At 41.5% G+C, this 27,950-nt stretch overlaps 2 protein-coding genes across 4 annotated transcripts; one reads left to right on the top strand and one right to left on the bottom strand.

Moving 5' to 3' along the window:
• Positions 1 to 1,075: 1,075 nt before the first annotated feature.
• On the bottom strand, positions 1,076 to 25,043 carry LOC108092430 (polypeptide N-acetylgalactosaminyltransferase 2). 3 transcript variants are annotated; one of them, XM_017192010.2, is made up of 8 exons: positions 24,740 to 25,043; positions 18,977 to 19,186; positions 4,622 to 4,912; positions 4,321 to 4,532; positions 4,098 to 4,264; positions 3,269 to 3,956; positions 2,785 to 2,957; positions 1,076 to 2,515 (listed from the first exon to the last, which is right to left on the bottom strand). In XM_017192010.2, exons 2-8 carry the CDS (start codon positions 19,061 to 19,063, stop codon positions 2,214 to 2,216), a joined length of 1,920 nt encoding a protein of 639 aa, XP_017047499.1. In that variant the 5' UTR covers positions 19,064 to 19,186; positions 24,740 to 25,043; the 3' UTR covers positions 1,076 to 2,213. The 3 variants fall into 3 exon arrangements, with proteins under 3 accessions (XP_017047499.1, XP_017047500.1, XP_017047501.1); XM_017192011.2 differs by lacking the exon at positions 24,740 to 25,043 and adding an exon at positions 20,105 to 20,305; XM_017192012.2 differs by lacking the exon at positions 24,740 to 25,043 and adding an exon at positions 20,022 to 20,107.
• LOC108092431 lies at positions 7,816 to 8,486 on the top strand. Its single transcript, XM_017192013.2, has one exon. The coding sequence runs from the start codon at positions 7,890 to 7,892 to the stop codon at positions 8,415 to 8,417; it is 528 nt and encodes a 175-aa protein (XP_017047502.1). The 5' UTR covers positions 7,816 to 7,889; the 3' UTR covers positions 8,418 to 8,486.
• Positions 25,044 to 27,950: the final 2,907 nt, after the last annotated feature.

Raw genomic sequence — 27,950 nt, 5'->3', positions numbered from 1 at the left:
GAATGGGGAAACCGTAATTCACCTGTCTACCCACGCACACGAGCTCACAGGACCCGCCTCAACAATTTCCCGTGATGTGTGGCATGGATTGGGGGAAAGGGAGGTGCAAGGGAAAGGGAAAGGGGAAGAGGGCTTTCCACGCCGGAGACATAAACGATTTGGCTGACTTGGGGGTTAACCTTGTCGCCTGCACTGCGAAGGCATCTGAGTTGAGCTTCCGTTGTAAGGCCTTTCGCAAGGAAATCGGTTTGTCTTCCGGCAGCGACATCCTTTGCCTTTGCCCTGCATTTCTATGATTTCCACCCAGTCGAAGGGAAGGGAAGGAAGCTAACGAGCTGAGTGGAGCATCACCAGGTCGAGGCATCTCCTCCGCACGCAGAGGAATGAAGAACGACACATCAAGGTTGAAACACGCTTTTACAACATATTTATATGGTTGCTGCGAAAGAGGATCCTTTTGATATTTTCTTACCGTTTAATTTTCGAGAGAGAACTCCTATTTGTTGCCATTAGCCGCCCCGACAAAAGCCTCTCAAGTAGCAAATCCATTAAAAATTTCATCAGCTCCCAGCTGAAATATTTTTCTAGAGCAGCCAGCGACCCAAACAATTTGGCTTATCTCCTCAGGAATCGCTAGAGAAGATGACACTTTGCTTTCCCGCATTCTTTATGCAGGGCATGTTTACCTCATCCACTTTTTTTTTCTTTTCTGGCCAGAAATAGAAGAAGCCGGCTTGCCCTGGTTTGAAATGCCTCGCGATTTCAGCTCTGCTGTGTCACTTCTTGAGCACGACAAAATTAGCGCAACGAACTCGCCTGTAAGTATGCTCTCAAAATTTTTCGTGTTTACGTGTCGTATGCGTAATGTGCCAAGTTTCGAGTTCGCGAGTTTTTTGGTAGACGACGTGCCCTGGCAGGCATTTCGGAGTTGAAAGTTAAGTCGTTTAACCTACATGTGAGCCCAAGTACTTAGCCAGATTTGATGTCAGCTGTGCCCCATTTGCCAACCCCCCACAGAATGTAGCAATTACATTAAGCATACGCACTGTTGCCCCGCGAATGAAAGCGCTCTGCATTTGTTTTTTATGTTTCCATTTATTGTTTTCCGCTTTTGTTGCCTCTCTAGTTGTTTTAAAATAAAAACTCACTTTTAATCATTCGTTCTCTTTTTTTCGGGTATACAAACAAATATACAATATTTGGTTTGTGTTATCCTGTGTATTTCAAATCATTCAGCCACTCTAATAAATGGAATGTATGCGAAAAAATATGTTCACCGCTCAATTCGGTTGTCTGTCCGTGATAAATAGCAAATAAATTTCCTTTGAAACTTTAAATGATTTATGCATGCGAAATAACAGCCAATCGATGGTAAAACACAGGAGACAATCCACTTTTTTCGCTCTGCCTACAATATGTAAATACATTTAATCGAAACGTTCTTTTTTGGCCTTCGATAAACATGAAATAAATTTGACTCTCAATATATACACATACATATTTCATACAGTTGTCAATGATTCCAAATGATTTCACTTAGGTGTATAATTAAAACTAATGATAACATTTCATGTTTGTTTGTTTAAGTACAAGGTTGAGAAGACTCTGAGCTTGGGCCTGATGATTCTGATTTGGGTTTCTGAAACGGACCATATGTGGGTACTAATTTGTGGCTTCGTACAGATCTTAATTGACTTGAATGAGTGTGTGCTGTATGCTGTGTGAGAATGCAAATCAGTTACAGTTCGGTTCCCCTTTTCATCCATCAGCTGCCAAAGGTTATACATGGTATGTTATAGTATTATTCCACTTTCGTATAGTTTTTAGTTACATATACAAAAAATTAATCAGTCTAAGTACATTTTCGAATGCCCTTATGTTGGTTTTGTTTAGGTAGCGTTTAACTTTGACCCCCCGGGAGCAGTTGATTTGATTCGAACTAAGGTTGAACTTATTCGCGAACTTACACGCGCTAATATACGAGTATAGTATAATGTGTGTGTGTGAGTGTCTCCGTTCAGCAACAAATCAACGTGAATAAACCATTACAAGTACACAGTACAGTACACATACAATCCGCATCGCGTAGGTTGGCTCCTCCACCTAATCCTCCTCCTCCTAATCTCATCCACTCGCACTTATATCACGGCCGGCCGAGCTGCACTTAGTCGAGTCCTGGAACTGGGAACTTAGTCGAGTCGAGGACCGCTTCCTCACGCGAACTTGCCGAAGGACCAGCGCTGCGTGCCCAGCGCCGAGTTGCAGTGCTGGGCACTCACGCCCTGTATCGTCTGGTCCCGGGAGTCGAGGCAGACGTTGATCTTGTAGTGCCGCACAAGGCCGCCCTCCCGCAGGATCCAGCGCTGGTTCTCCGAGTCGTCGCAGGCCTTCAGCACCACCTGCGAGCCCCGGGCGAAGGTCACCAGGGTCAGGCAGAGGTCGTCGTGCTTGATCTCGCCGCGCTTCGAGAAGGACCACTCCTGGTTGCCGCCCGTGTTGTGGCACGGGAAGATTCCTGGCGGGGAATGGAGATTAATTAATGAAGGGAAAACTAAATAAGGAACAGCCTACAGAACGAGCAAAACAGGTACTATTCAAATTAAATCTAAGGGTTCGAATTCTTTTCCTTTTTATATACCCTTTCCCTCAGCTTAAAATATATTTTCTTTTTTTCTTGTGCAAACTATTTACTGTGAACTGTCTACATAAAGGATAGCTCCTCTCCTGCTTTATTTTTCATCCCCACTTAGGGTAAACCTTGCTAACAATATGCGGATTACTCACCCACTGTGCCGTCGATTAAGTGGCCCATCGTGTCCAGGCACTCGGTGCCGTCCTGCCGGAATTGGCCAACCTCCTGTGGGTCGGGGGCCTGCAGGTCGGGATAGACATTCTCCAGATACCATTTGAAGGGCTTGCAGTGCAATTTCTCCTTCAGAGCCAGACGGTCATCAATGCTGGGCGGGGAAATGGGCAAAAAAGAGGCAAAACAATGTGAAATAAATAACTTGGCTAAAGTATTTCGTGCACTGGATGAAGAAGATGAAGAATTTAAGTAAAAAATTGTTCATCAGGAATTTCTAATGACTTAAATTTGCTTTAATCGTAAGTATTTGTAATAGTTAAAGAAAAAAAGAAAAATATAAATGAATGAAAAATGTAACAAAAATACTGCAAACTAGAAAATGAGTTTTATTATTGTAGTTTCCGATTTCAACCCATGCGTTTTAGTTTATAATCCCTCCTATATTTCTCGCAGTGTACTTACTTGCCGAAGGGAATGTTCTTGGCGAGGGGAACGGCGTTGTAGTAATGCTGCTTGTAGTCGTCCATCCAGACTTCCGCGGCACGTCGCGTGTTCCTGGCGAAGACGTTGCCACTGCCGCCGGGGAAGGTGTAGGGGTGCCGCTTGCGGAAGACGTGCCCCACCCGGCTGCAGGGGATGATTTCGAGGCTGCCGCCGCACTGCCAGACGCGGAACGAGATCTCGAGGTTCTCGCCGCCCCAGACGTCCATCTTCATGTCGTACTTGCCCAGCTTGTTGAAGTACGCCTTGTCGATGACGAACAGCCCGCCGGCGATCATCGGCGTCCGGATGGCCGTCGTGGGATCGTTGTGCCGCATCGCCCGCTCCGAGGGGCTGAGGTACTCCCACTTGAAGATCAGGTTCCAGTCGAACCCGCCCCGCAGGTCCGCCGAGGCGCCGATGTACTGGAAGTTGTCCATGCTGATCACGTCGATCACGGGACAGACCACGCGGGTGGGATCCTCCCGAACCCGCTCCAGCAGCGGCTCCAGCCACATCTCGTTGCACTCCACGTGGCTGTCGAGGAAGGTCAGCACGCTGCTGACCGCCGCATCCGCGCCCTTCACCCGCGACCTCACCAGACCCTCGCGCTTCTCGTTGCGGATCACCCGCACCTTGTCGATCTTGGCCAGCTCCAGACCGTCCTCAGCTGAAAGGGGGAATGGAAAAATATAATAAAATATAATAAAATAAAATTTTGGTTTAATATAATCATTAATTCATTAATCTTCTCATTTTCTATTTGGAATTTAATACAATGTTATTATTTTAAACAAATAGAAGCACTTACGATGATCACTGTAGTCATCCACCAGGACAATTTCCCGGATCAAATGCTCGGGACTGCGATTCAGGACGCTCACAATGGTTCGCAGCAGAGTGGACCTCGCCTCGTTGTGGAAGGTAATGATCACACTTGTTTCGGGCAGATCTTCCCGATATTTCTTGTTCCGGCACCTGGTTAATTAAGATTATTAGTCTTTATACTCTGTAGTATCTTTGCACAAACTTACATTGGATTCCGGGTGTCGGGAATGTCCCGATTACTGGGAAGAGCATCGCTGGCCTCCTGATTAAAGCGATTTCTGATATAGGGATCTTCGCCATTTCTCAGGGCTCCCGCTCGAATGTAACCCGCTTCGTTGAAGTACTCCACTTCGGTGCCCCGACCACTGGGAGCCACTGGTAATCGACCACCAGGACCACCAGTTCCCCCACTGAGACCCTACGAAATATAGAAACAATATAATAAATATTTTGAACTGAATATAAACTATTCTATCTAAAAGATATATTTAAGTAAGGAATCCTCACCTGCGAAGTCTCCTCGAGAGCCACGATTCCATTCAACTTGAGCCCGTGGACCGCATTGCGCTCGAAGTCCTTCACCGAGCCGATTAGGATGACATTGCCGCCGGGATCGTCCGCCCCGCTGCCAGCTGCTCCTGCCGCCGCTCCCGCCCCTGCCCCCGCTGCCACGCCCCCTCCTCCGCCAGCTGGCGCCCACTGGCGGGCGGTGGAGGCGGCGGCCGCCGAGGAGGAGTCGTCCTGGTACTGCTGCATGGCGGTGGCCACCTCCCGGAGCCGCAGCGCCCGGTTCTCCACCTACCGAGGAAGGACACGATGGGGAGACAAGTGTTTTAATTTATTTCTTTAATCTGCGCCACATTGGCGACGTTGACGCCCGTCCGGGGCAATAACTCAACCCAACTGGGAGCAGTTCAGATGCACTTAAGAAAATGAATGAATCTATTGTAGAAACACAAAAAATATATGTACTTATACAGCAATAAAGGCTGAAGCATCATGTTTATATTTGTGGAATTAAAGATGGAGTTTGAGAAATGCATTTCAATTGAAATTTAATTTTTATAATGCAGCTCTTTTCTTTTTTCTGAGTGCAGAGGGAAAATGAAAACGGGTTGGGTTTCGTGCAGGTTTATGGCAAAGTTTTGCCAAAGTTTTAGCTAGCAGCACAACAAAACACAACAGAACACCGCAGAACAGAACAGAACAGAGCAGTTCCAAAAGGCAGAGCATTGCGAACAGTTTTCGTGTTTGCTCCGAGATTAATAATCTATAAATTGCAAATGTTGCCAGGAAGCGGGAACCGGAGGCCCAGACCACCACCACGACCACGACCCAGTTTGAACAACGTCCAAGATTTCTCGGCGGCTTTTGTGCAAGAATAACACGGAAAACCTTTTAAGAGAAAGGCTGGAGCATTTTGTCCACGTGCCAGAACTTAAAAACTCTTTAAAACGTGAAATGCCTTAATAATTAGAGGAATGATAAATACCTTCTTAAGTATCGATTAAATTCGTTTCTCTGTTTTAGCACAATCACAAAGGCCAAACCTGAGAACTTTCGATAAGAAGACGAAAATAACAAAATGCGTCTGGCTCTTTTAAAAATACAGACAAAGCCAGGAGAACAATGTCAACAAAGCCAGCCAACAGACAGCGAAATAACCTTGAGACCAAGCCTTATGACACCCCTTCCAATAAAACTGCACAAAATGAATGGGAGTCGCGGCCGAAAGACATTTTAAGTAAATAATTTATAAGTGCAAACAAAGTGGAGCACGAAATCTTCGGATGGAAAAGCGTTCGGGTGCATGTCAAATTAAGCTATGCAGAAAAGCACATTCAATATAATAAGGCCTGGCTTAGTGTTAAAAACGACTGCGAAAATTGCCGCTAAAAGGCAACATGTTTCGGCGAAAACCACTGGAGTGGGAAAGGGCCACAAGGGCAGGCAACAAGAACGCTCTTAAAATTAAAATCACGCATACGCAGTGTTGAACGCAAAGTGCCAGAGTCAGCCGAAAAAGAAATCGCTTTCAATACGTTCGCCACACATAAATCAGAGTTAGAAGAGCCCGATAAAAGAGCTCCTGACAAAACTCTTGACAAATAGATTCAACGCAAAAGGGCAATTAATAACCGGGTCGGGAAAAGGAAAAGGAACCCTCCTCTTTCAGGACCTGCGAAATTGGGTCACTGTTTGGCGGAGTGAAATGATTCATTTGTCAATTTAGCCGGGTCAGTTAGCCAGCCACAAGGAGTAAAAGCGTCCCTGAATTGGTTGGAGGTTGGAGAAGTTCTCCGCAACTCTTGAATGGCAGCAGATGCTGAATACTTTTCGGGTATTGATTGAGTCCGATTCGGTTGGGAAAAGGTTGAAAGGATTTCAGGCGCTGAATGAAAATAAATGGCTCGGAATACTGAACAGCACCTAATTCGTTCGGTGAATTAAAAGACAAAGAGCTCTCTTCTTTGGAAAGCAGATAACTTTATTAGTCTTCAATCTCAAGTCTAACATCCCCTTCCATTCATTTCAAGTGGGAATAAGTTTTCTGGGAATTTCGTTTTAATATAAAGCTCTCAATGCTTCAATTTCAAGACCCCCTGCTGCCATATGTGATCCGCAGCTGTTTCTGCCTCGCCTCGCAGACACCTCGAGCCAAATCAAGTGCTCCATACATAAATCGGATTACGCATACGCAGCGTAAACACAACGGGCGTGGCCAAGAAGCCAGCCCCACAGCCATAAAGCCATGAAGCCCTAAAGCCTCATTGAAACGGAAATGCATTGTGGCGGGCCACTCCCATTAAAGCCGGGCTGTGTGCAATTTCCAGCTTCAATGCTATCTTAATTAGTTTCATTGTTTGAAGGGGAAACTGGTTGGCTAAACTCACTTCCGATGGCACTTAACAACATCGGTTTGTCGGCGCCAATCAAGTGCAAATCAACTCAATTTTCAAAGTTATTTTTATCACAAGATGCTGCAAAATAAAAACTCTCCATTTGCAAATTTATGTGTCCTTTGGGCCCGGCAACTTTCCTTCTTGTAAACGAAATCTATTTGTGGAAATCCTCGGGAGAGTAATGACTGAAAAATTATGCGACTGACGTCAGGAGAAATAAGAAACTTTTCGCCCACCCAAAAGGTCAAAGTCAGTTCGCTAAATTCATCTTATTTCACCTCATCAAATTCTAGTTTGCTCAAATTTGTCATTAGTTTGGCAAAAAACTATCATCAACTTTGGCGTCGGGCTAAAAAAGAGCAACAAGTTGCCATAAATGTTTCTCTTTTTTGGTCATCTTCGAGTTTATTGCTCGAGTTCAATGTTTCCAGCCAAATAAAAATGAACTAGCAAGAAAGGCGAATTGTTTTGAATTGAGTTCAGAGCCAAATGATGCCACTGGTTGTTTTTTGTTTGGGGTCACAGAGAATATGGAAATTTCGATAAGATTTAATGGGAAAATGGGAGTGCTTGTGTTTTCTTGGCCATTTTTATGATTTGTGAGCTGGGCCAAGATTATGAACTGCAGACAAGAAACTCAATTAAAAGAAGATAAATAATATAGATCTTAAAATAATGGAACTAATGGGACTTGGCATGCCAAGCAGTAATGAATGGTTTAAGATAATGTTTTTTCGCCAGAATAGTTTTTAAATCCAAGTAGTCTCTGAACTGGATCTCTTGCTGATTTGAATAAAAAATCTCACAACCTAAACAACCGTAGACCAGGCAATATAAAATATTTACAAAATTTAAAAGAAGTTAGCAGTAAAATGGAGAATAATTTGATCTCGCAGGAGGTTGAGGAATTGCAGCAGGATTCCTCGATGCAGCAGGATAGGATGGAGTCCCCAGGTTTGGCGGTTTCCAGCAACGTGGAGCTCAATACGGAGTTCTCTACCGATTCGGTTATCAACGAGATCATCAGCAGATCCTTTGGATCCGATGGAGCAACTACCAAAGGGAAAAAGGCACCTTGTCGCATATCCTTGCGGCTTTTGGCCCGAATTATAATGACACTTAATGGGGCACTCAAGAAGGCGTCTTCATCGGCCGATCGACTTGTGGAGGATAATTCTATAAAGGATATCGAGTACTGGCGCAATCTCGCCGAGTCGCGGGGAAAGGCGAACCAACGCTGCCAGCAGATAATCGACTTCCAGCAGAAGCGCATCAATAGCTTCAATAGTGACTTCAGCACCCTGGTCAACTTGGCCCGAGAGAACCAGCAGTGGCTGGCCAAGATTATCGCCGAGAAGCGGGCCATCCGGGAACTTGGCCATGGCGAGCATGCCGACTAGATTTTCCATCATTTTCAATTTGAAATTTCATAACAATCTTGCATAAATCAGGATTTGATACGCGTTAAATTGTGGTCTTTCATTTTATATAGTATAGTTGGCTGTACTGTTGTTCCATTTCCATTTTCTAATTAGTGACAATTCTGCGAGTTTTTCCATTTTCTTTGACTGCTGTTTTTCTTTCTTTCTCCGATTTTAATTTGCCTCTCCCAGCTGACCGTGCATGTGCTTCTGAATCTCCCCCGGAATCAGCCAACCTTAACCACTATTTGGCTTTATTTTGCCGTCTGTTTGCCCAGCCGAGATTTCTTTAATCTCGGCTCGGGGCCCCGTGTTTTTGCCACTTCTCCATGGTCTCCGTCTCTGTGTCTGAGTCTGTCTGGCTGGGAGCGTGTGCACTCTTCCAGCTGAATGACTCTCGCATCGAAAGAGCTCTTAACTGCATAATTTAGTAATTGGAACGTATCAAATTTAGTTTTCACCCGTACAAGAAAATGCGAAGAGGCGAGCGGGGAAACTTTATCATTCATTGCAATCTGTTTCGGGCTTTCTGTTTCTTTTCTGCATTACAAATCGGGGCTTTTCGGCAGACCACTCCCCAATAAGCCACCTCGAAGAGCGCCCAAGAACAACAGAATTCAATTAAAAGTCTATGCACGCCGTTCGCAACCAAAGATATTGACATATGCTCCTTTCCACGGCAGGCAGAAAAATAACCAAAACAATGCGCCCATTGAACCCGAACTCTGATAAAATGCGTTTGTTGTTCAGTCTGTTGTTGGCCAGACAAGTACGGCAAAAGTTTATTTCACCAAACGGGGTGTCACATTTCAGTGGAATAATCAAAAAGTTGCCCCAGAAAGTTTCATTGAATATGGAAATTTGTGCAGAATATCAACACATTTCGAAATATGTTATTCAAATTGATATATAGCCAGTAGTCGATTCATAATTTATTACGGATTTTTTGACTGATGTATATTCCCTACCAAACATTTGTAAAAAACCAAACTTTCCACAGTTTCACTTTAAGTGAGTTTCTTGTTTTTCATTATCCAAACAAATCGTAACCAGTGCACTCGAGTTTTAATGATTGATTATAAAACAGCAGTCTGTCGCTTGGTAATTTCCTCGAGCATCACAAAGAAGATTTTTATCTGTCTTAATGACATTTTGCGGGCCAACATTAAACAACAGTTTAATGTCAACAAGAAGATGGCAGACAAAGCCGAAAATGGTTTCGATGGCTAGACAAAGTGGAAAATCGAGAAAAGTGGCAAACGAGCCGTGAAAGCGGCTCGCAGCAAAATCCTCGCAGCAAACAGAAGCATAATTATGTGTTATGTTTGGCCAACACCGGCGATATATTGACCCAGCAGCAAGTTAATGGGAAAACTCACATGGAAAACTCAACCCAGCCCCCCCTGATTTTCCGCTGATGGACGACTGTGTGGTGGCAACTGGCGTCGTTGCGTCATGCAACTCTTCTGTGGCATGGAAATTGTGTGCCATGCCAGCCAAATTGCGGCTGCATCAGCCTCAACAGCAGCAGCAACAATTGCAAATTGTTTTGGTAGCAAATTTGTGTGGCATCTTCGTTGTCTCCGCCGCATTTTTAGTTTTCGGCTGGCTTCCTCATGACAGCAGCTGCAGTTGCAGTTGCCTTTCGTCTTGCGAAATCCAATTAAATATATATAGTTATTTGCCTTTGGCCGGGTCTTGATCTTCCTTTCTATTTCTGCTAAGGTCAGGCAGTAAATCAGTCGGCGAAACGGGCTTACATGCTTTATTTTTATTGGTATTATGTCAATTACGGAGATTGCTTTGCAGGAGGCTCCGGCTTACAATCTATTTCTCTATTATTTTAAACGATGTATTCATGTGCTGGTTATTATTGTTACTGTGTTATTTATATATATTTTACAACCTTTAATAAATTTTGTAATATTTTTAGAGCACTCTGCAGATCCGAAAGAGTCGTTGCCACGCTGGGGCAGCACTCTCAATTAAAATTATTGCTTGTCGAGTAAGTTTAAGCCATCTCGCACCCAAATCCGCATAATAGCTGGGGGCCACAAACATTTGCGGCACGCCCGACTCTGACTCTGGAGCATCATTTGCAGTTAGGCAGTTGGGCAGATGGAGCTGCAATAAATTGCGAGTTGCAGCCGAGCGGCAGCTGTTGCATGTTTGAGGTCTGGGCCCCTCTGTTTGCGGATGTTTTCCGGCCAAATTGCCACTGCGAGTGACTTTGCCTAACTGCCCAACATCTCACCCAAAGGCCGAGAAGCCACAAGACAAGGGCCTTCTGCTTCTCAGTTGCGACAGGCGATCTCTTCATGGAATATATTGAAGTGTCGTGCATAAATTCGGAGTTGGGTGCAACACAATGGCTTAGTGCACTTTGCCACGCCCCTAACACAACCTTTGACTCCCCAAAAGAAAGAAAGGGGAAAATCAATTAAGGCCAGCTCGGAAATTAGCCGAGAAACTCGCGCCTCGCCGTCCATTAACGCAGTTCATAATCAACTGGTGGCCGCCAATGTGGGTCATCCATTAAAGCGGACTTGAGCCGGAGTCATGCAGACATCTATTACAAATTGTGGACTCGGATATTGCTCTTTTTCCCCCGCTCTCTCTATTATGTCAGCTTCCATCTGTCTCTGTTTGATTGTTTTCCATTCGGTCTGGCTCTGAATGGTGACTCATGGGCATGTAGACTTTTCAATGATTAAGCACAAATAGGAGTCTGAGTCCGGCAGCTGGAAACGCCCACGAAAAAAGAAGGATAGAAGAGATATATGGCACAGTGGCTTAAAAAAAATAAATATATTTAAGGTATATATCTGCATAAGAAATTATTTTAAATGTCCTGAACAAAATAATCTACTGTTGTCTGAGCAACCAGAGTTCCTTTCTCCTAAGGTTTACTTTTCAAAGGAAGAAGCTAATAAAATAAATCTATATAATTATTCAAACCTTCATATTTAATAATAGCGTTAGTACACTGTGCGAAAAGGGAGGCTGGCAGATGTCATCAGTGAGCTCACTCGTGAACTGTTGTCGGATATGGAATCGCATGCAAAGAGATACATTTTAGACAGTTCAGCAATCAGTTGATGGATGCACTGTTTGCCGAGGGTCGCCGGGTGGACAAATTGCCAGAAGCTGGCGACAATCCGGGCAAAATATATTGAAGATACAAACGAACAAACGAGGAGCCACATTATTGTGCACAATTTTATCTCGCTTCTGGTTGCTAGTTGCGATACATTTGTTTCTGCTCCGGGTGAAATTCATGCGAATTCGAATTGAAATGACCCGAAACCATCGGTCTTGGTCACTGCGGTCTGTATTATTTGCTCTGGAAATTGGCGTTCGTTTTAATTAGTTTATTAGCAATGTCGGTGCGGCTGAATATGCAACCGCATTTCGATAAATGAGCTAATCACGATAATCAGGCGGATTAAACATTCAAATTGGCGCATTGCTGGCTGGGCCATTGTGAAAGAGATTTATTTTCCAATCAATGGGGGATAATTTGTTATTTTCAAGCTGGGGTCAATAAAAGCATTTGCGAAATCTTGTTAACTTTCATTAACATATGGCGAGCTTGATTGCTCACGATTAAGTGAAATACCGATATTAGTTTTGAAAACGAATGTTTATAATCCGTTTATTATTACACGGTAATAAATTCAAATGTTTTTGGGGCTTTCGAAGATAAATGCTTACACGAGGACAAGTTTAGCCCCCAACCAAAAGCAATCACTGCCGAATGTTCGATGCCTTGCCCTTTCCACCCGTGCAGAGTCAAACAGTAAAATCAACTTCTACAACTTTTGGCCACATAAAAAAAGGAGAAGCAAACCAGAAAAAGCCAACAGCCAACAGCCAACAGCTGAACAAAAGCGGAGGTGAATGCCACTGCTTAAGTGGCTGCAAATGTCCGAAAATCGCAATGTAAAACTGAGACGACGGCCTGGAAAGAAAAGCCCGCCAGGCGGATTTGGTATTCAGTTAGCTGCGAGGGGATAAAACGAAATAAAACCGAACGAAAAACGGTTGCCCGACAATTGGAGACAGTATTACATGCATTTGAATTGTCTTCGGTCTTCGGACTTTCTCGAGTTGTTCAATTGTCTGCGTTTTGCCGTTGAAACCGGTACTTTCACTTGCCAGGGCCCAAAGATCGCATTTAAATGATCATCTTTAAGTTGACATTTAAATGTGTTTCGATCATGAATCACGAAGGAAGGTCTCGCCTGAATTTAAATGTCAATGTGGTTTCGCGAAAGTCGGGCAATAAAAGATTGTGTAGAAATCGAAGGGTTATTAATTTAGATTAATTTAGATGCCTCCCACATACTAATGTTAAATCTGTGTAATTTACCTTCTACAATTTCTCTTCATTTGAAATGAAGCACCTGAAGGTTAAAATGGGTCGTTTGGTGACCCAAATTCAAACAGCATCCATCTCAGCCATCATTCCCACGCCTCGCTGTCGTTTTTTGTTTCCTAACTTTGGCATCTGCCCGCCATTAAATAATAATTATTTAATACCCCGAAAAAACCATAAAATTATGGCCGTGTTTTTGTTTGGCCGTGTTTGTTTGTGTAATCGCCGCAAGTAGCACTTAACCAAAGTGTTGTTGTTGATGTTGTTGTTTTGCCTTTGTTTCCTTTTCGGTGGCTTGTGGGCGCCACCGGACTCCCTCATCATGCGATTTGTTAACTGGTTGTTGCAGGTCTCCCCCTGCACTCCCCCCTCTTCTTTAGGTGGCCATAATGAACTTGAACTTTATGACGCAAAACACGTTAAGTTGACGTACGAAAGTGACGAGTGTTGGGCAAACACAGCCAACGGAGTCCCTCGCTCATCTCTTGTGGCGCTTATGCTTATTTTTGTAACATTATTTTCGAGACGAGCCCGGTTAAGTGATGTTGGCTCATTGGTGGCACGATACATGGGCTCTGCGCGTTAGTTGGCCAAGTGGGTAAAGGTTAAGCATTTGGGTTTTTAGCATCTCGTTTAATGGTCCGGGGATCAACACTTGTGCAGAGATACATATACTTTGTACTTTACTCTTAACTCTGAGAAAATAAATGCATTATTATCGATTATCTTGCCAAGTATTCCCAGTATTAAAGTTTCTACTCATAATCCCAACCGACAGCTACTCCTCATCCGCATTTATTATTGTTGTGCCATTTGTGGCTCCCAGCCGCTGGCCGCAATAGGAAGCGGTCCAAACAAGTTGTAAAATAACAATAAAATCAGCCAAACGAAATTGAAAGTGGCCCAGAGGCAACTACCAAAAGATGATAGCGTGACCGGTTCGAATGCGCAGAAAAATGGCTTAAGACTAAGTTTATTGCTATCTTTTTGCCAATTTAATTTGTTTGTGTTAAAGGAATAAATTTAGATAGAAACATAGTTTTGAATACAAAAAAAACATATCTGCTCTTTATGCTTCAAAATCAGTAGTCACAAGTGTGTAATACAATACTCTTTCTTTTTTTCCTGTGTACATCGACACCAGCAAATCAGCGAATGAGGTGGATGAGGCCATAAGCGAAACCAGACGACCTTGCCCCGCTGCGTTGGGTTACGGCTGCGTTGCGTAATGGAGGAGAGCAAGAAGAAGACGGCAGGAGAAGCGGCCGCAGCGGCCAAGGAAGCTGCGGTCTCGGCTGCCCAAGCGGCCAAGACGAAGGCGGCCGAAACCGCAGGGGCGGCCAAGGAAAAGGCAGGAGCAGCAGCAACTTCAGCCAAAGAAACAGCGGGAGCAGCAGCAACATCAGCTAAGGAAAAGGCAGGCGTGGCAGCAACATCAGCGAAGGAAAAGGCAGGCGAAGCGGCATTTGCAGTCAAGGAAATGGCTTCTAACGCTGCAATTGCAGTGAAGGAGAAAGCATCGAATGCTGCCATTGTCGTCAAGGAAAAGGCCTCAGCCATTGCAGTGGCGGCCAAGGAAAAGGCCGCAGAGGCTGCAGAGTACACCAAGGAAAAAGCAGTTGCAGCCAAGGATGCAGCAGCAACAGCGGCAGTTGCAGCGAAGGATAAGGTAACAGCGAAGCCAAAAACCACATCCCCGGAGGGGGAACCACCCTTACTAAAGAATCCCTGCTGCAGCGAAAGCTGCCAGAACATAAAATGAATTTCAGCACCACTAGCTGGACAACCGAGAACAACAGCGGCGGCAACAGCAGCAGCAGCAACAGCAGCAGCAACACCGCGAGCACGGCAGCAACATCAGCAACATCAGCATCCCCCGCAGTAACACAAAGCCGGCAGCAACACAAAAAAAAGAGCAGCAGCTGCTCCGATAAAAAGCGAGTTGGAGGGACAGATAACCGGTTGAGCCCATTCAAAAATTATATCCACAGCCGGTTGAGCGAGCAGATTGTCATTTGGGCCGCATGTGACCTCTAGGCGGAGCCACTCCCCCTCCCCTCATTCCCCTCCCTCCTCCAGCCAAACCCAAATTGGTCAAACAAAATCAAGAGTCAAGCCTGTCTGCAGATAAACATCGTTAATTATTCATAGTAAATCAAAGCGCTCGGCAAATGCCAAAGAGGCAACTAAACTTTGTAAATAGCTGGGGGTCTTGGCCGGTTCTTCTTCTTCTTCTTCTTCCCCCGCTTGGGCCCGTTGTCATTGACAGCCCGAAATCAAAAGTCCAAGACGAGTTCTCTCTGATAAAATGCTAATTTTCCGTTGGCCAAGACAACTGGCATTAGGTGTGGACGGGGAATTTAATTGGTATAGGCTTTTGAGTGGCCTGCGGCACTTCCAAAAATAATTTCACTTATACATATACAAGAAACTAATGCTCAAAACAGTTCAAATTATAGTATCTGAGTTGTTCATTTTCTCTAAATTTATTTGAGAACTGATTTCCGAGAAAACTCTAGAAAAACTGTTTCAACGAAGTCGTCATCTTCAAATTAAATTTCTACGAGTTTGTTATCGTTCTGCTTTGTTTCACACTAGTTTTTTCATCCTCCATTAAAACCAGTTCGATTTGTGTTCGGCGATCATCGCCGTCTATTGAAGTTAATTAAAATTAATTTCTAGCGTTTTCAAGAGCAAATTACTTTTTTGCTGGATCTTCGGCATTCTTTTGCAGTGAGTGTTGAGTTGTGAGTTGCTGAGTTTTTGTTCCCAGCAGCGGGTAATGCGATGTGGATTGTCAACCAGAGCGTAACTTGCTCTGTCACGCAAATTTTAAGTTGCCTTTTTTCTCCACAGCTATTCAGATTCAGCTTTTTGTACATCGACTGCTGTTTTTTCGGTCCACTCTGCGAATTGCAGAGCCATAAATCGAATTCATGAGGCGTTAAGGTCTTCGAAAGTATTTTAGTTTGAACTTGAAATATTTATAACACATTTGGGCTCTTTTTCTCCCCCTTTTTGGCTGGGCCATAAAAGTTAAATGGCAGTTCGTATAATAGATTTTTCGAGAGTTGCATGTGGAAAAATCGGAATGGAAACTTCTGAAAATGTTTCGGACTGAATTTGCATTTATGATGGCTTTATTTGCATAAGACCGACGACTCGGAAACATCTTAGCGATTCGAGCAGATGGAAAATATGGCCATGTACTCCATTAAAATTCAACATTCTACTACAACTCACTTTCTTTGCTGTTCTTGAAACATGGCTAAAACCATTTGTAACCCAGAAGAAAGCGGAAAGCATTAGCGGAAAAGAGAGAAAGTTTAATTTAAACTCTATTTTGAGAAGCTGCGGGAACTCAAATGGTTAGCCAAAGTAATTAACGCACAAAAGCGAGAAGACCAACAAAAAAGGCAAACTAATCAATCGGTTATGTAACCAACACCCCGCTACTAACAATTAAGTTAAATTAAATGTGTGTCTGACTTGTATGCGAGCTTTTGTGATTTATTTTCCTTTCAAAACCATTTGGTGCTCTGGTTTTGCGTTGGTCGTGAGATGGCAGAAAACTTGGATATGCTTTTATGAATGAAATGTCATTGAATGGCAAAAAGTGGAGTGCAAAGATGTGAGCCAATGATCGAGTGGCTCCAAAGTAGATGGTGATGTCACACTTGATAAGACTACAGTGAGCTAAATATTACAAAAAATGTGTATATACAAAAATAAATCGCCAACTTATCTCAGGTGCTCGAGTTAAGTCCACAAAAGCAACAATAATCTGTTTTAAAAAAACCCAAACACCTAAAAATACTGCTATCAAACCATCTACAACCTATCTAAGGCGTAATTATTGCAATCTTATCAAAAAGTTTGCAGCTTTAATTTGGCTTGTTGAGAAACAACTAAATAATTAATCTTGATTCGGGCTGTGGACAGCTTATCAAAAGAAGGAAATACTGCTAAAATAAAAATGATTGGAAAACCAATGACCAAAAGTGCAGTGAGTGGACTGCGGCTGCATTTCCTGCATTTCAATCGCACAGCAAAAAAGGAAAATAAATCAAGTTTACATGAAAAATTATTTCGGTGCGGTGGCAAAAAGAAGATGATTGCTGTGGGGGTTCCAGCGGGGGAAAAGCCAGGACCACAAGTGGCTGGAACTCCGCTTTTGACCATGACGATGGCGATGGTAATAATGATTGTTGGTTGGCCATCATGATGTTGATGACGTCGAAGCGAGAGTCTGGAAAATTGAACGAACGTATGAACGTATTTCGCACCATAATCGGCTTCATTTGCGCAGATTTACGTTTCAATTTTTAAACACTCCGCTTCACAATCAGCCTTTCCATAATTATCATTTTTACTCAATTTGAAAAGCATTGTAAGAGATCAAAAGGGTAATTAAGAGGATTTATTGAATTGGTTTTTCTCACGTATTAAATTGTATACGTTTATAATTTATAAATGCGGTTCAATTGTGTTGTGGTTTTCACATCAAGGATTTGCTTCACGACTTATTCTGCATATAGTACTTTAATAATAATACTTAAACCTAAATTTTCGATTTAAAGCACATCCCCCAGTCGGTTAACCACACTCTAGTATTCCATTTCCATTTTCCCCATAATACTTTTAACGTTAAATTCAAAAAGCTTTTAAAATAATTTAAAACTTGTTTCTTTTTTAAGTGATTCGGCCAACTTGCTTTGGTTTTTTTACAGCATAAAAAGTGCTGCAGATAACAGAAAGGCAATGAATGTCAGAACATCCCTCAGTGAATGGATAGGATTTTTTGTTTAACACGTTTAAATTTTTTAAAAATGTTCCGCACGCAATGTTGATGGCCACCCACTTTTGCTTTGCGATGCCACTTCTTTTATTTATTTTATTGAGTATGTAATTTCGTTCCTCTCCACACGCTATCAAAATAAAGTAAAAAATATATTTGGAATTGCTGAAATAAATTGACATTTCGCCTCCTGCGAGGGCGAATTTCCTCCTTGCCGTGCAGAAAAATATTTTTTCCCTAGAAAACACAAACGAAACTTGCTTTTGCCCTGTTGGCTGGATAAATAAGTAAACAGAAGAACCCAAATTCAATTTAAGTACACGTGTGTCGAAGACAAATACAATTTACCACCACACAACAAAAACGCATAACTCCATGTATAAGTGGAATAAATTTAAAACTGGAGTGATAGGAAACAAAATAGATTTTTTAAGGGCCTTTTGGCATTTACACAACCATAGATAAGGTCACGCATAAAGAAAGGTTGCTCGAAATAAATTCATAATGTTATGGGGGTGTTACTCATAAAAATAATTTGAATGAGTGAAACCTATGACACACTAAAGAGTATTTTTTTTCGCACTAAAACTAAACTGCTGATAAAAAGCCCTCCTTTCCAAGCCAAAAATGACACAACCCATAATAAATAACCCAAAATGCTAACAATAACTATACGGCTTTGTCATATGACTGCCGACTGAGAGGCCGAAAAAACTTAATTAAAACTTGTAAAGTAAGCGACAAAAATACTGGTGGCAAGAGCTGGTGGCACCTGGCGATACGTGCGGCTAATTACGAAGTGTGGGTGGGGGCGGGGGAGGGTAAGGGGGAGTGGGTGTGAAGGAGGAAAAGAGAAAACAATGGGTTATCAAGCGATATACGGTGGCAACTCAATAATTACTATGCAGGGCGGCATACGCAACGGACTCGGCGATGCCATCATCATCGGGGTGTTCGTTAAAAAGAAGATAATGAAGCCTCGAACGGAAGAGGAAGGAGCTCCACTCACGAGTGGATCCGCTGAAAGTTCAAAATACATTTTTTCGGCAGGTATGGCTTTAACTGAAAAGTAAGCTGAAAAAGCTACCCAATCCACGATGTTTTTAAGAAGAAAGGAAGGAAGAACACCTGGCAGAAAAGCTCTGACAAAGGAGAATTTAAGTAAACAAAAAACCGAATGCGAAGGATAACAATTAATGAGATTAAATGATATTCTATTTACAGGAACAACAATATATAAATAATACACATTTAAAGATTTTATTATTCCTTGTTAATTTAAACGAAATATTTTTTCCCTCAGGTTGAGTTATCATCTCCGAAAATATATATAAAATATATATATAATATATTATAACTTACCTTTTCGGTGCTGGACTGGAAGTAGTAGACCATCACGAACATCCAAATGATGCTCACGAAAACAATCAATTTGATGTTGCGGCGCATTTTGGACAGCTTCTATATATTATATTTAACTCCTAATTGGGTTGAGGACGTATCACGTTCACTTCGATATCTATTTATTTACTTTTTGGTGTGGTTGTTTGGCAATTGAATTATGCGGTTTCACTGGTGGCAGAATAAAAGCATTGAGATGAGTGTAAACAAAACATATATTTAATTTTCGTATCTGTTTCAGTTGTGTGTTTCCACTCTATTTTTTCTTTTCACTATTTTCAATCATTTCCATCTTCACTCGATTCATTTGGCTTAATTGTATTTGCGTTTAAATTGTTCGACTCTGTTCAGCTTAACTCAATTGAATTTAATTAGGCCTGTTCATGAATGCAAGCCGCTTATCTAGAGCATTAAATGGTTTTGGCATTTAATTTTCTCCTTTTCAAAAACGAATTGCCAGGGGGATTTTATCGCCAATGCCTCGTGTTTATTCAAAGTTTTTGAGAGAGGTGCCGGATGTGACTTTTATAGAACAGAGTTGATTATTCGTAATGCATCAAATATTAACGTTGAGTATATAAATTTAGAAAAATATAAACAATCTTGGCAACAACAATAATTTGTTTGAATATTTTATCTAATCCCAGGGGCTTTATCGGAACCATGGAACCTGATAAGAATTCCACCACACTCACGGCCAGCTAAAATCTATTTTCAAGTTTAAACCGACTCTCAGACCCTCCAAAAATTACATCACGCACTTTAAATGGTCGCTAATTAAACGCTCGCAAAGCCAAAATGTGGTTTATTTCTGGGCAGGCGGTGGGAAAAGGGAAAGTGAACCGCAGCTGTTGGCCAACTCGAATCAAGCGTTTTCCAATTGGGTCCCAGAAGCGTTACGCATACGCAGCGTGTTACTACCGTTGTGATAAGATAAGCGTTCACTTCTTTCTCTTCTGTGTAATGTTTTTCGGAGTGTAAATCACAAGAATAGACCACAACTGACCGCTGTCTTTTCACAGCTATTATCGCTATTGTTTTATCGCTCTGCCGCTCGCCATTCACTTGTTCTCATTATAATGCATTTACCGTTTTGTCGATTATAACGTCTGTTGCCAACACGATTCAAACGCTGCCCGTGGCAGCCGCGATTTGCCACCAAAAAAGCGTCGACTGTCGGTTCGTTTTTGGGCCAGGCTTAGACGGAAATCGGGAATCGGAAATCGGGAACTTCGGAGACGAGACACGCGGCAATCGGCGTCGCATCGACAAATGGCCAAAAAGCGCAGCGGTCGCCTATATTTTATGCTGCCTGCTGCCAGTGGGGCTCCCATTGGGTGTGAGCCGTATAAGAGTTCCGTTCGAGGCGGCAACATCGAACATGCAACATGTTTGACGCCCATCTTCCATATCTCCGCCGACTTGATTAAATTACTGCTTTTGTTTTTGTTTGGCTAGCAGGGGGCTTTTGGCAGCCAAGTTTTAGACAGCTTTTGCATTGTCGTACACAGAAATATAAAAAAAAAAGGATTGGAGACAAAGTTGATCGAGAACATGTTAAGTGCGCGGTTTGCTTCGGTGTTATGAATTTTAATTAGCACTCTTTGGATAGCGGGTGTTGTGCATTATGTCTCTCAATTATAACTTCAATCAGAAAATGTTGTCATAATCATTTCAGCCAGCAGTTAACACCGTTGAGTAAAAAAATATATATTGTGCCATTATTATGTAGATTTTACCACGAGCATAAATCACCAATATTGTTCTAACTTTCCATAAATAAATTTAATTTATAATTAAAGTTAAATTGTAAAATCTTAAACACTTTGTTATTAACATTTCAATGTGTTGGCTTTATAGTGTTATTTGCATTTTGATCTAATTTGCATGATTAATATTTCAGTGATTTCTAATGGGCTTAGGTTTTTCTGTTTGTCTAAGCATAAATAAAATATTTCCCAGCTCAAATTTGTGGCTGCAGGCTTTATTTATATTTAGCGGAGTTTAATTTTAGATCTGTTTTTCACTTTTAATGCAATTGCCATGGTTGGGATTTTTAAATGGATCTAATGAAATATTCATTTAAATTGCAAGAGCAATTTTCAATTATGCAGATTTGACTCAACGGCAAAAAGAGAACTTTCCCGGCAACAATGGTCAGTTGGTCAGTTGGCGAGATTGTCCTTTATTTTTTCAGCTCACATGCAGTTGCAGTAAAAAATGTGCTTTATTTATAAATAGCGTATGTGGGGCAATCCAAAAAGGGATGCTGGAGAGCAGGAAGGATGGACAAGTGGGTCTTACAGTTCCGACCACTCCTCCCTTTTAAATTGGCTTAAAAACTCAACGAACAGGCAACAAAGTCATGAATATGCACAAGTCCATCGGGAAAAGGGGAAAGCAGAAAGGGGAGGGGAGGGGAAACTAGACAGGCAACTGAAGAATTCTCGAATAATCACACGAACACAAATGCACACGGCCAAAGCGAAAATCGTATGTCTGTGTGCGTGCGGGTTTTCCATTAGGCGTAATTAGAGCATTTAGCATCGAGGAAAAAGTTAAGAAAAGCCAACAGCAGAAACTGACAGATTGGGTTGCATATGTATGTGGGATACCGTTAGCCGGAGTTGCATGCCGCACACTCACACAGATACTCACACGTATTTGCACACACGCATGATTGCCCTTTCGCCACTCAGACAATTAACTTAAAGTTGGCAAGAGCTGCAGACGGCAACTGTGTTGGGGGCTCTTTCTTTGGGATCTAGTTCAAAAGTTCAATTTGGCTATCAACAGGTTAAAAAAAAAACTTATTGCTTATATTTAATAGACATTAAATGACTGCAAAGATATTAGAATTAGTTGTAGATTAAATCACGTATCCGCCTAGTTGTACAAATTAAGAAATTTTTAAGTATTGTTTTAGTTTTTAAGGCTTTCCAACATTTTAGGAACTAGTTCCAAGGGAATGAACCCAACACTTTGTGTATTTTCCAACCACATCCTTGTCTCCAATCGACTTTCGGCTCAAGTACGATAATTAAAAGTTGGCTAAATGTTGCATGAGTTGCAGCTTCCTTGAGATGCAGCTCGCACACCTCCCCTTGCCACACTTTCTGCTACTGATTCTGCTCCTTTTATTCCTGTTGCAGCCTGATCTTTTTCTTCGTTTTTATAGTTGCCTGGCCACATCCATTTGATTGCACACCATTTGCCACAGGAGTGTGTGTGTTGAGGGTAGGAGTCTCACCTCGGTGTTGAAGGCTACTGAATTCCCACTACATTGCACATTTAACTGTCATTTCGTTTCCTTGAGTCGATACGTGTGTGTATGAGAGAGTCTGATGCACTTAAAAAAATTATGTTATTCATATCAGAGAACTAAACAATTAATATAGAAGATATTTTTCGAAATCGCATTCCTTTAGGCTAGTAGAAAAAACTGCACTTAGATCCAATCACCCTTAACACATTTTTATAAATTTACTAATGCTAAAACCAAACTTTCTTTCACTGCATCACTTCTTTGCTCTCATTTTTCCTTCTCCTTCTGCCCTTCGGAAATCAAAGTGTAAATGTATTTTGTCAAATGCTGGCGCAAAAGTTTCCTGTTCTCACTGTCAGCTTCCTCGCCTTTTATCGCACCCCCTCTGCCATCCGGCGGAAATGTTGAAAATATTGCAGGGAGCCGTGATGCAGCCGCAAATTAATGCATAATTGCATTAGTCACTTCATTTGTGGCAAGTGCTGCAGGAAGTCTTCCTTGCAACCGCCGAAATTCGTTGCAGTTTATATCAAGTGGAAGGAAAGCTTTGGAAAGTGGGGGAAAGATACAAACAGGTGGAAATGGTTTGAGTGTCTGGGCGTGTGCTTAATGTCCTGATGTCAGACATTGCGAAATAAGTTTATAACCGGCAATAAGTAATATGTTTCTGTGCAATTTAACAAGGACTTAATTATGAGCGGATCTTAGAGAGCTGGATAACGTTCCTGAGATAAGATATTAAAAAGTTTTTAAAGTTTGCATTCGCAATATATGGTTTTTGTCGAATTTTTAAATAAATAGCATTTAAAGGTATTCATGCGAGGATGGTAGATTTTTGGCATTTTTGGTGTCCCAGAACGGCACAACCAGTATCATGTCTTTGACAATTTTCTTTCGAGCAACTGTATTTTTGGACCACTGTTCTAAAAAAAAAAGTAGGGGAGGGTGGTCCCATACCGACCCCCTAAAAGGCAAAGGCGATAAAGGTGAGAAAAATCAATTTTTCAGTTCAGTTCAAAAATTTACTATGTAGAGGGATCAGTTTACTATACATCTAAATGATTAGTAAGTGCGTAGGTGCTTTGAAGCGTTAGATATTCAGGCAAATATAAAACTCTACTTTTTGGTCGTACTCAAAAGTAGTGGTCCGAAACCGACCCCCTATTTCTTAACAGAAAAATTTAATAACATAAAATAGAATTTAATGATTTTGACGTTTATTAAGAAATATATTGAAGGTTCTTTCCAGAAAATAAAAATTAATGTATGAAATAAAGGGCAATGTAGACAATTGATGAAGTCTGAGTTGTCCTCTTTCTCATAGTAAGTTTTCGCGTTGTTTTCGCGTAGTTTTTCGAAAGCCGCTCGTTGATGACTGTCTCTTCGCTTTCTTCTGATGTTTTTGCTTTTTCTGTTACTTTTCTTAACTGAATCTTGTTTACTTTTTCATATTTTCCATCAAAAATACGCTATGACATATTAAGCTGCCAATAAATGGGGGTCGGTTTCGGACCATCACCTAGCGGTCGGTTTCGGACCACCACGACCTTTTCTGATTAAGTGCTCGGCATTAACTAAAGACGCAAAGAGCGATGTAATTCAAATTATTTGAGGGAAAGCTAGGACTATCAACGATCAGAAAAATTTACTCTCCGATTTTTATGCGGAGAAAAAAAACTTTGAGCTCAAGTTCAGTAAAGCTCAAAAATAAATGTCACAGGCGTTGAAACAAAACAAACGGAAAAATTGCAGTGAAACAAAATAAGTCAAAGTGGCTATCTATCTCCAAAATGTCTGTGTTATAACAGCTTTTCACTGAAGTTACCGACAATTCGGCTAGCATCGCCATCTCTGAGAAACATGGGGGGTCGGTATGGTACGACCGGTCGGTATGGGACCACCCTCCCCTATTATTTTCGATGGATTTTATAAAGATGTCCTTAACTTTTGTTCTTTTTTGCTTAGGGACCTAATATTTTTCTTTGGCGGTAGGCTTTATGCTCTTTCGCTCTCTTGCTCTTTTTAGTTTATTGCACTGAGAAGCCGGCCTTGGTGCTTTCCCTCTTTTCGATTCTCTCTCCGAAACACCCTTTCTCTCACTGCCTCTCTGCGATTCTTTTTTTTCGGAGGTAAGGGTGGCGCTCTCCCGCAATTAACGGTGGCCAAACCTCGCATGGGTAACCCCGGTGCTCTCTCCTTCTCTATTTTCCTATGGGACTTCATAACAAACTGCCCATCAGCTGCTCCATCCGCTATATAAATACATATATATCTAACATCTATATAGCGCCACTGTTGTTGTTGCTTTTGGCACGCGCCTCTTTGACTTTGTTTGTCTGCCTTCGATTTTTAACAAACAAACTGCTGAATGCAAAATGCAGACTGTTAAATGCAAACGCAAACACAAATACAAACAAACGCCAATGCCTTAACATTGATTAGTTGCAATTTTTGCTTACACTCAAATACGATGTGAACACGTTATTTTATCACTTCTTTTATGATTAATGGACATATGACTTTGCCTATTGCTTGCGTTTTCACAATTTTTGTTTGTATTAAATGCACTTTGGTGTTTTGGTGTTTGCTAGATTACTTGTACGAGGCGTGTGTACAAAAATATACTTTGAATTATTTGTAATTTGTTAACATCGAGTTATTTTATTTATCAATTTATCATTTATTTAGTTGGTACAACGCGACGACTTTCGTTTCCCGTTTCGTTCGACAGACTGAACTTTTTGTCCCGTTGTCTGTTTTGTGCCTATTTCGGGTTGTTTCTTCCCCTCTTTCTCTGTTTTTTTTTTTTGTTTTTAGATGAAGTAACTTTTCTTCTTCTTTTTGTCGCGCATTTCCGTATTTTTTACCCTTTAGCTTCCTTCTACGCTGGCTCTCTCTCTCTCTTCCTCTCTTGGGGGTGGTTTTGGTTAAGCGAGAGCTCTCTCTCTTCATTTTCACCCTTTGCGCATGCGCGGATCTTCCCTTAGGCAATTCAAAATGCAAATACCGTTACAAGTGGATTTCTCACATTTCACCAGTGAAACATGTTGCTAAGCATATCAACAAACTAAAAAATGCTCTTGTAAAAAAAGAATAGATAATATTAAAGAAAGTTTTTAAATTTAAGCATAATGTATTATGGCAAAGCTTTTTACTAATATTAGTAATATAGGGTTGAATTTCACCAAATCACTTTAACTGTTTTTGTTACTTGTGTTTGTTTTTATTAAAGTTTTCTTTACTCATGCCAAACGTAAATAATAAGTAATAAACTTTCAAAATTAAAACCATTCAGACCCACGCGTCGGATGACTGCCAATAAGGCGAGCGACATAAATTCATATTAGCATGCAGATATTTACACAAAACACAAACAACGAATGTACAGAAATAACCGAACGCAAATATATCTCAAACACATATTGTCTATTGAAATTAATCGCTTAACCCTTTTGCATATGTCACGTTCCATTCCACCCGAAAATTCAAAAGTCCCCGAACGACAGAAGACAATGGCGGTTGGGTGGAAAAATCTGTGTACCCTGCAAAGGAACTGAACCGAACTGACATTAAGCTCAAGGACGACATCGCCCACCCACTGCTGTGCCATTTGTATGGATTATACATGGCTAAATCATTAATATTTTTGTTTTTCTTAGCATTTTGACTTTCTGATGCCTCACAGAAATTTACATAAAATGGGGTTTTTGTCGCCTGCTCTGAAATCTGAAATTGTGTGTGTGCTATGAAAATTAATAAGGCAGGGTCCTCCCATCCCCTGGGTTTTCGTTTCCACGTTATCCTTTGTTAATCCCTACGAAGCGAATGTCGACTGGGAGCATTTGATAAGATTCTGGCATCCTCCTACTTATTTTCCCCGATGATTATGCTGTATCCTGGCAATGTTTTTATGCTGAGGATATCGGCTTAGCGAGGGAAGTGATTTCCCAAAATCATTCTAATTGGAGTTGGAAATGTTAAAAGTTGCTACAGCACAATGAAAGGCTTTTAATTATAAAATATAAATGATGATAAAGCAAGAAATTAGCATTAGCAGAATAGACATATTTTTGTATGTTTATCTTTTTACTTCAATGAAACAAGCATTTAAGAGTGATAAATAAATTAGGCAAAAAGTATGCTATGATAAAATAAATTCCTTATTTATACATATTAGGAAATAATGTTGAAGGAGAAACCGGACACCTGGAACACACATCCACTATATTCCACATCCATTCACTTTCCACATTCCGAGTGCCCCAACTTTCGAACCCATCCCCATGAGTGAACCCAAATGGCCGAATGCATCGCGGTGGCGTCGCTTCCTCGACCAGGTAAATTGCAATATTATGCTAGACTGCGAGCGGCGACGTAATCGCCCTGAGAAACTAGGAAAACGGGTTAATAATGCCATAAACAAAAAACGGGCAAAAAGAGCAAAAGTAAAGACGACACTTTCGTGACTGGCCAGCCAGCCAGCCAGTCAGCGATGTTTGTTTGTTTGTTTGTCGGCCGCCTGGCTTGTTTGCGAGCCGAGCGGAAAGTGAAAGGCAACCAACTCGGATGGCTTAGGCCAGAAAAAAGTGAGTAGACAGCCAGCCGGCTTAGCCATGTGGCAAACACACAATGCCCCCGTCGCATGTGCCTTTGTTGCTATTTTATTGTCGCGGGGCATGCCGAGGAATTAGTGTCTGCCTTATCACAAGGTGGCACGCCTGCACTGGGAAAAACTAATATTAAGTATTCAGTTCAACTATTTATTTATTTCTAATTGTATAATAGAAGAAATATAATTCATATATTAAATGTTAATTAAAACAAAATCGAAAGAATGGGTTTCTAAATAATTAACTGTGCCCTGGTTATATTAAAGTATTTCAATCGATTTAAGAATATTTATTGTACCCTAAATAATTTTAAAATTAAGTTTTGTTTTCCTCGAAATTCGTTTTCGTGCATTTTGACCGGAGAAACACTTACCAAGTGGCGGGTTCAACGACATTGGCAACTCCAACGGCAGCTGCAGCATCATCATTATTATCATTATTATCTTCGTTGTCGTGGGGAATGCGCTCGCAGAAACATATGCTAATAAATTTCTCATAAAAAGCTCTTCACAATGCGAACGCATCACGCTCGACAAAAAGTAAATAAGTCGTGTACGACTCGGAAAAGTCGACCACAATGATACCTTGTGTACGGAAAAACGTTTAAAAATTCAAGTAATCTTACTATCCCAATTTTAAACTCTGTAGTTATCTTTATGCTTTTTGTTTGGGTACAATTATTATACTAAAGTTTGTAAGCAAAGGTTTTTTTTTTGAAATGTTAATATACTAATAAGTTAGAAGACACAAACGCAAATACACCCCACGTTCAGAGTTCATATAAGTCAGATAATCCCCGGATCATCTTCTCGTGTATTCCATCATCTCGCTTTTCCATTCAGCACAATCCGCATTGAGTTATATTTCATGTCACAATCGCCTCTCAAGTTATCCATCAAGCTCACCTTCAAACGCATTCCTCCTTTTATTCCTCTGATGTGGATTTTCCACTCGTCGAAGGGGCGGGAAAAATAATAAGCGTGCATATTTTACAGCTGATTTTCCATCGTTTCGCTCGGCTGTTGACACAATGTGCAACCGGAAATAATTGCACTGTAAT

The sequence above is a fragment of the Drosophila ficusphila genome, unplaced genomic scaffold (genome assembly GCF_018152265.1).
Source record: "Drosophila ficusphila isolate 14025-0441.05 unplaced genomic scaffold, ASM1815226v1 contig_412, whole genome shotgun sequence".
Taxonomy (NCBI): domain Eukaryota; kingdom Metazoa; phylum Arthropoda; class Insecta; order Diptera; family Drosophilidae; genus Drosophila; species Drosophila ficusphila.
This window is presented reverse-complemented; position numbering and strand designations above follow the sequence as displayed.

What these genes read in the sequence shown, in the direction of transcription:
- LOC108092430 (XM_017192010.2), bottom strand. Translation starts at nt 19,063, where the DNA reads ATGCGCCGCAACATCAAATTGATTGTTTTCGTGAGCATCATTTGGATG. An exon ending in CTCTCGAGGAGACTTCGCAG is followed by an intron (nt 4,533 to 4,621) that starts GTGAGGATTCCT and finishes TATATTTCGTAG; the next exon opens with GGTCTCAGTGGGGGAACTGG. An exon ending in AAGAACATTCCCTTCGGCAA is followed by an intron (nt 2,958 to 3,268) that starts GTAAGTACACTG and finishes TTCCCCGCCCAG; the next exon opens with CATTGATGACCGTCTGGCTC.
- LOC108092431 (XM_017192013.2), top strand. Translation starts at nt 7,890, where the DNA reads ATGGAGAATAATTTGATCTCGCAGGAGGTTGAGGAATTGCAGCAGGAT.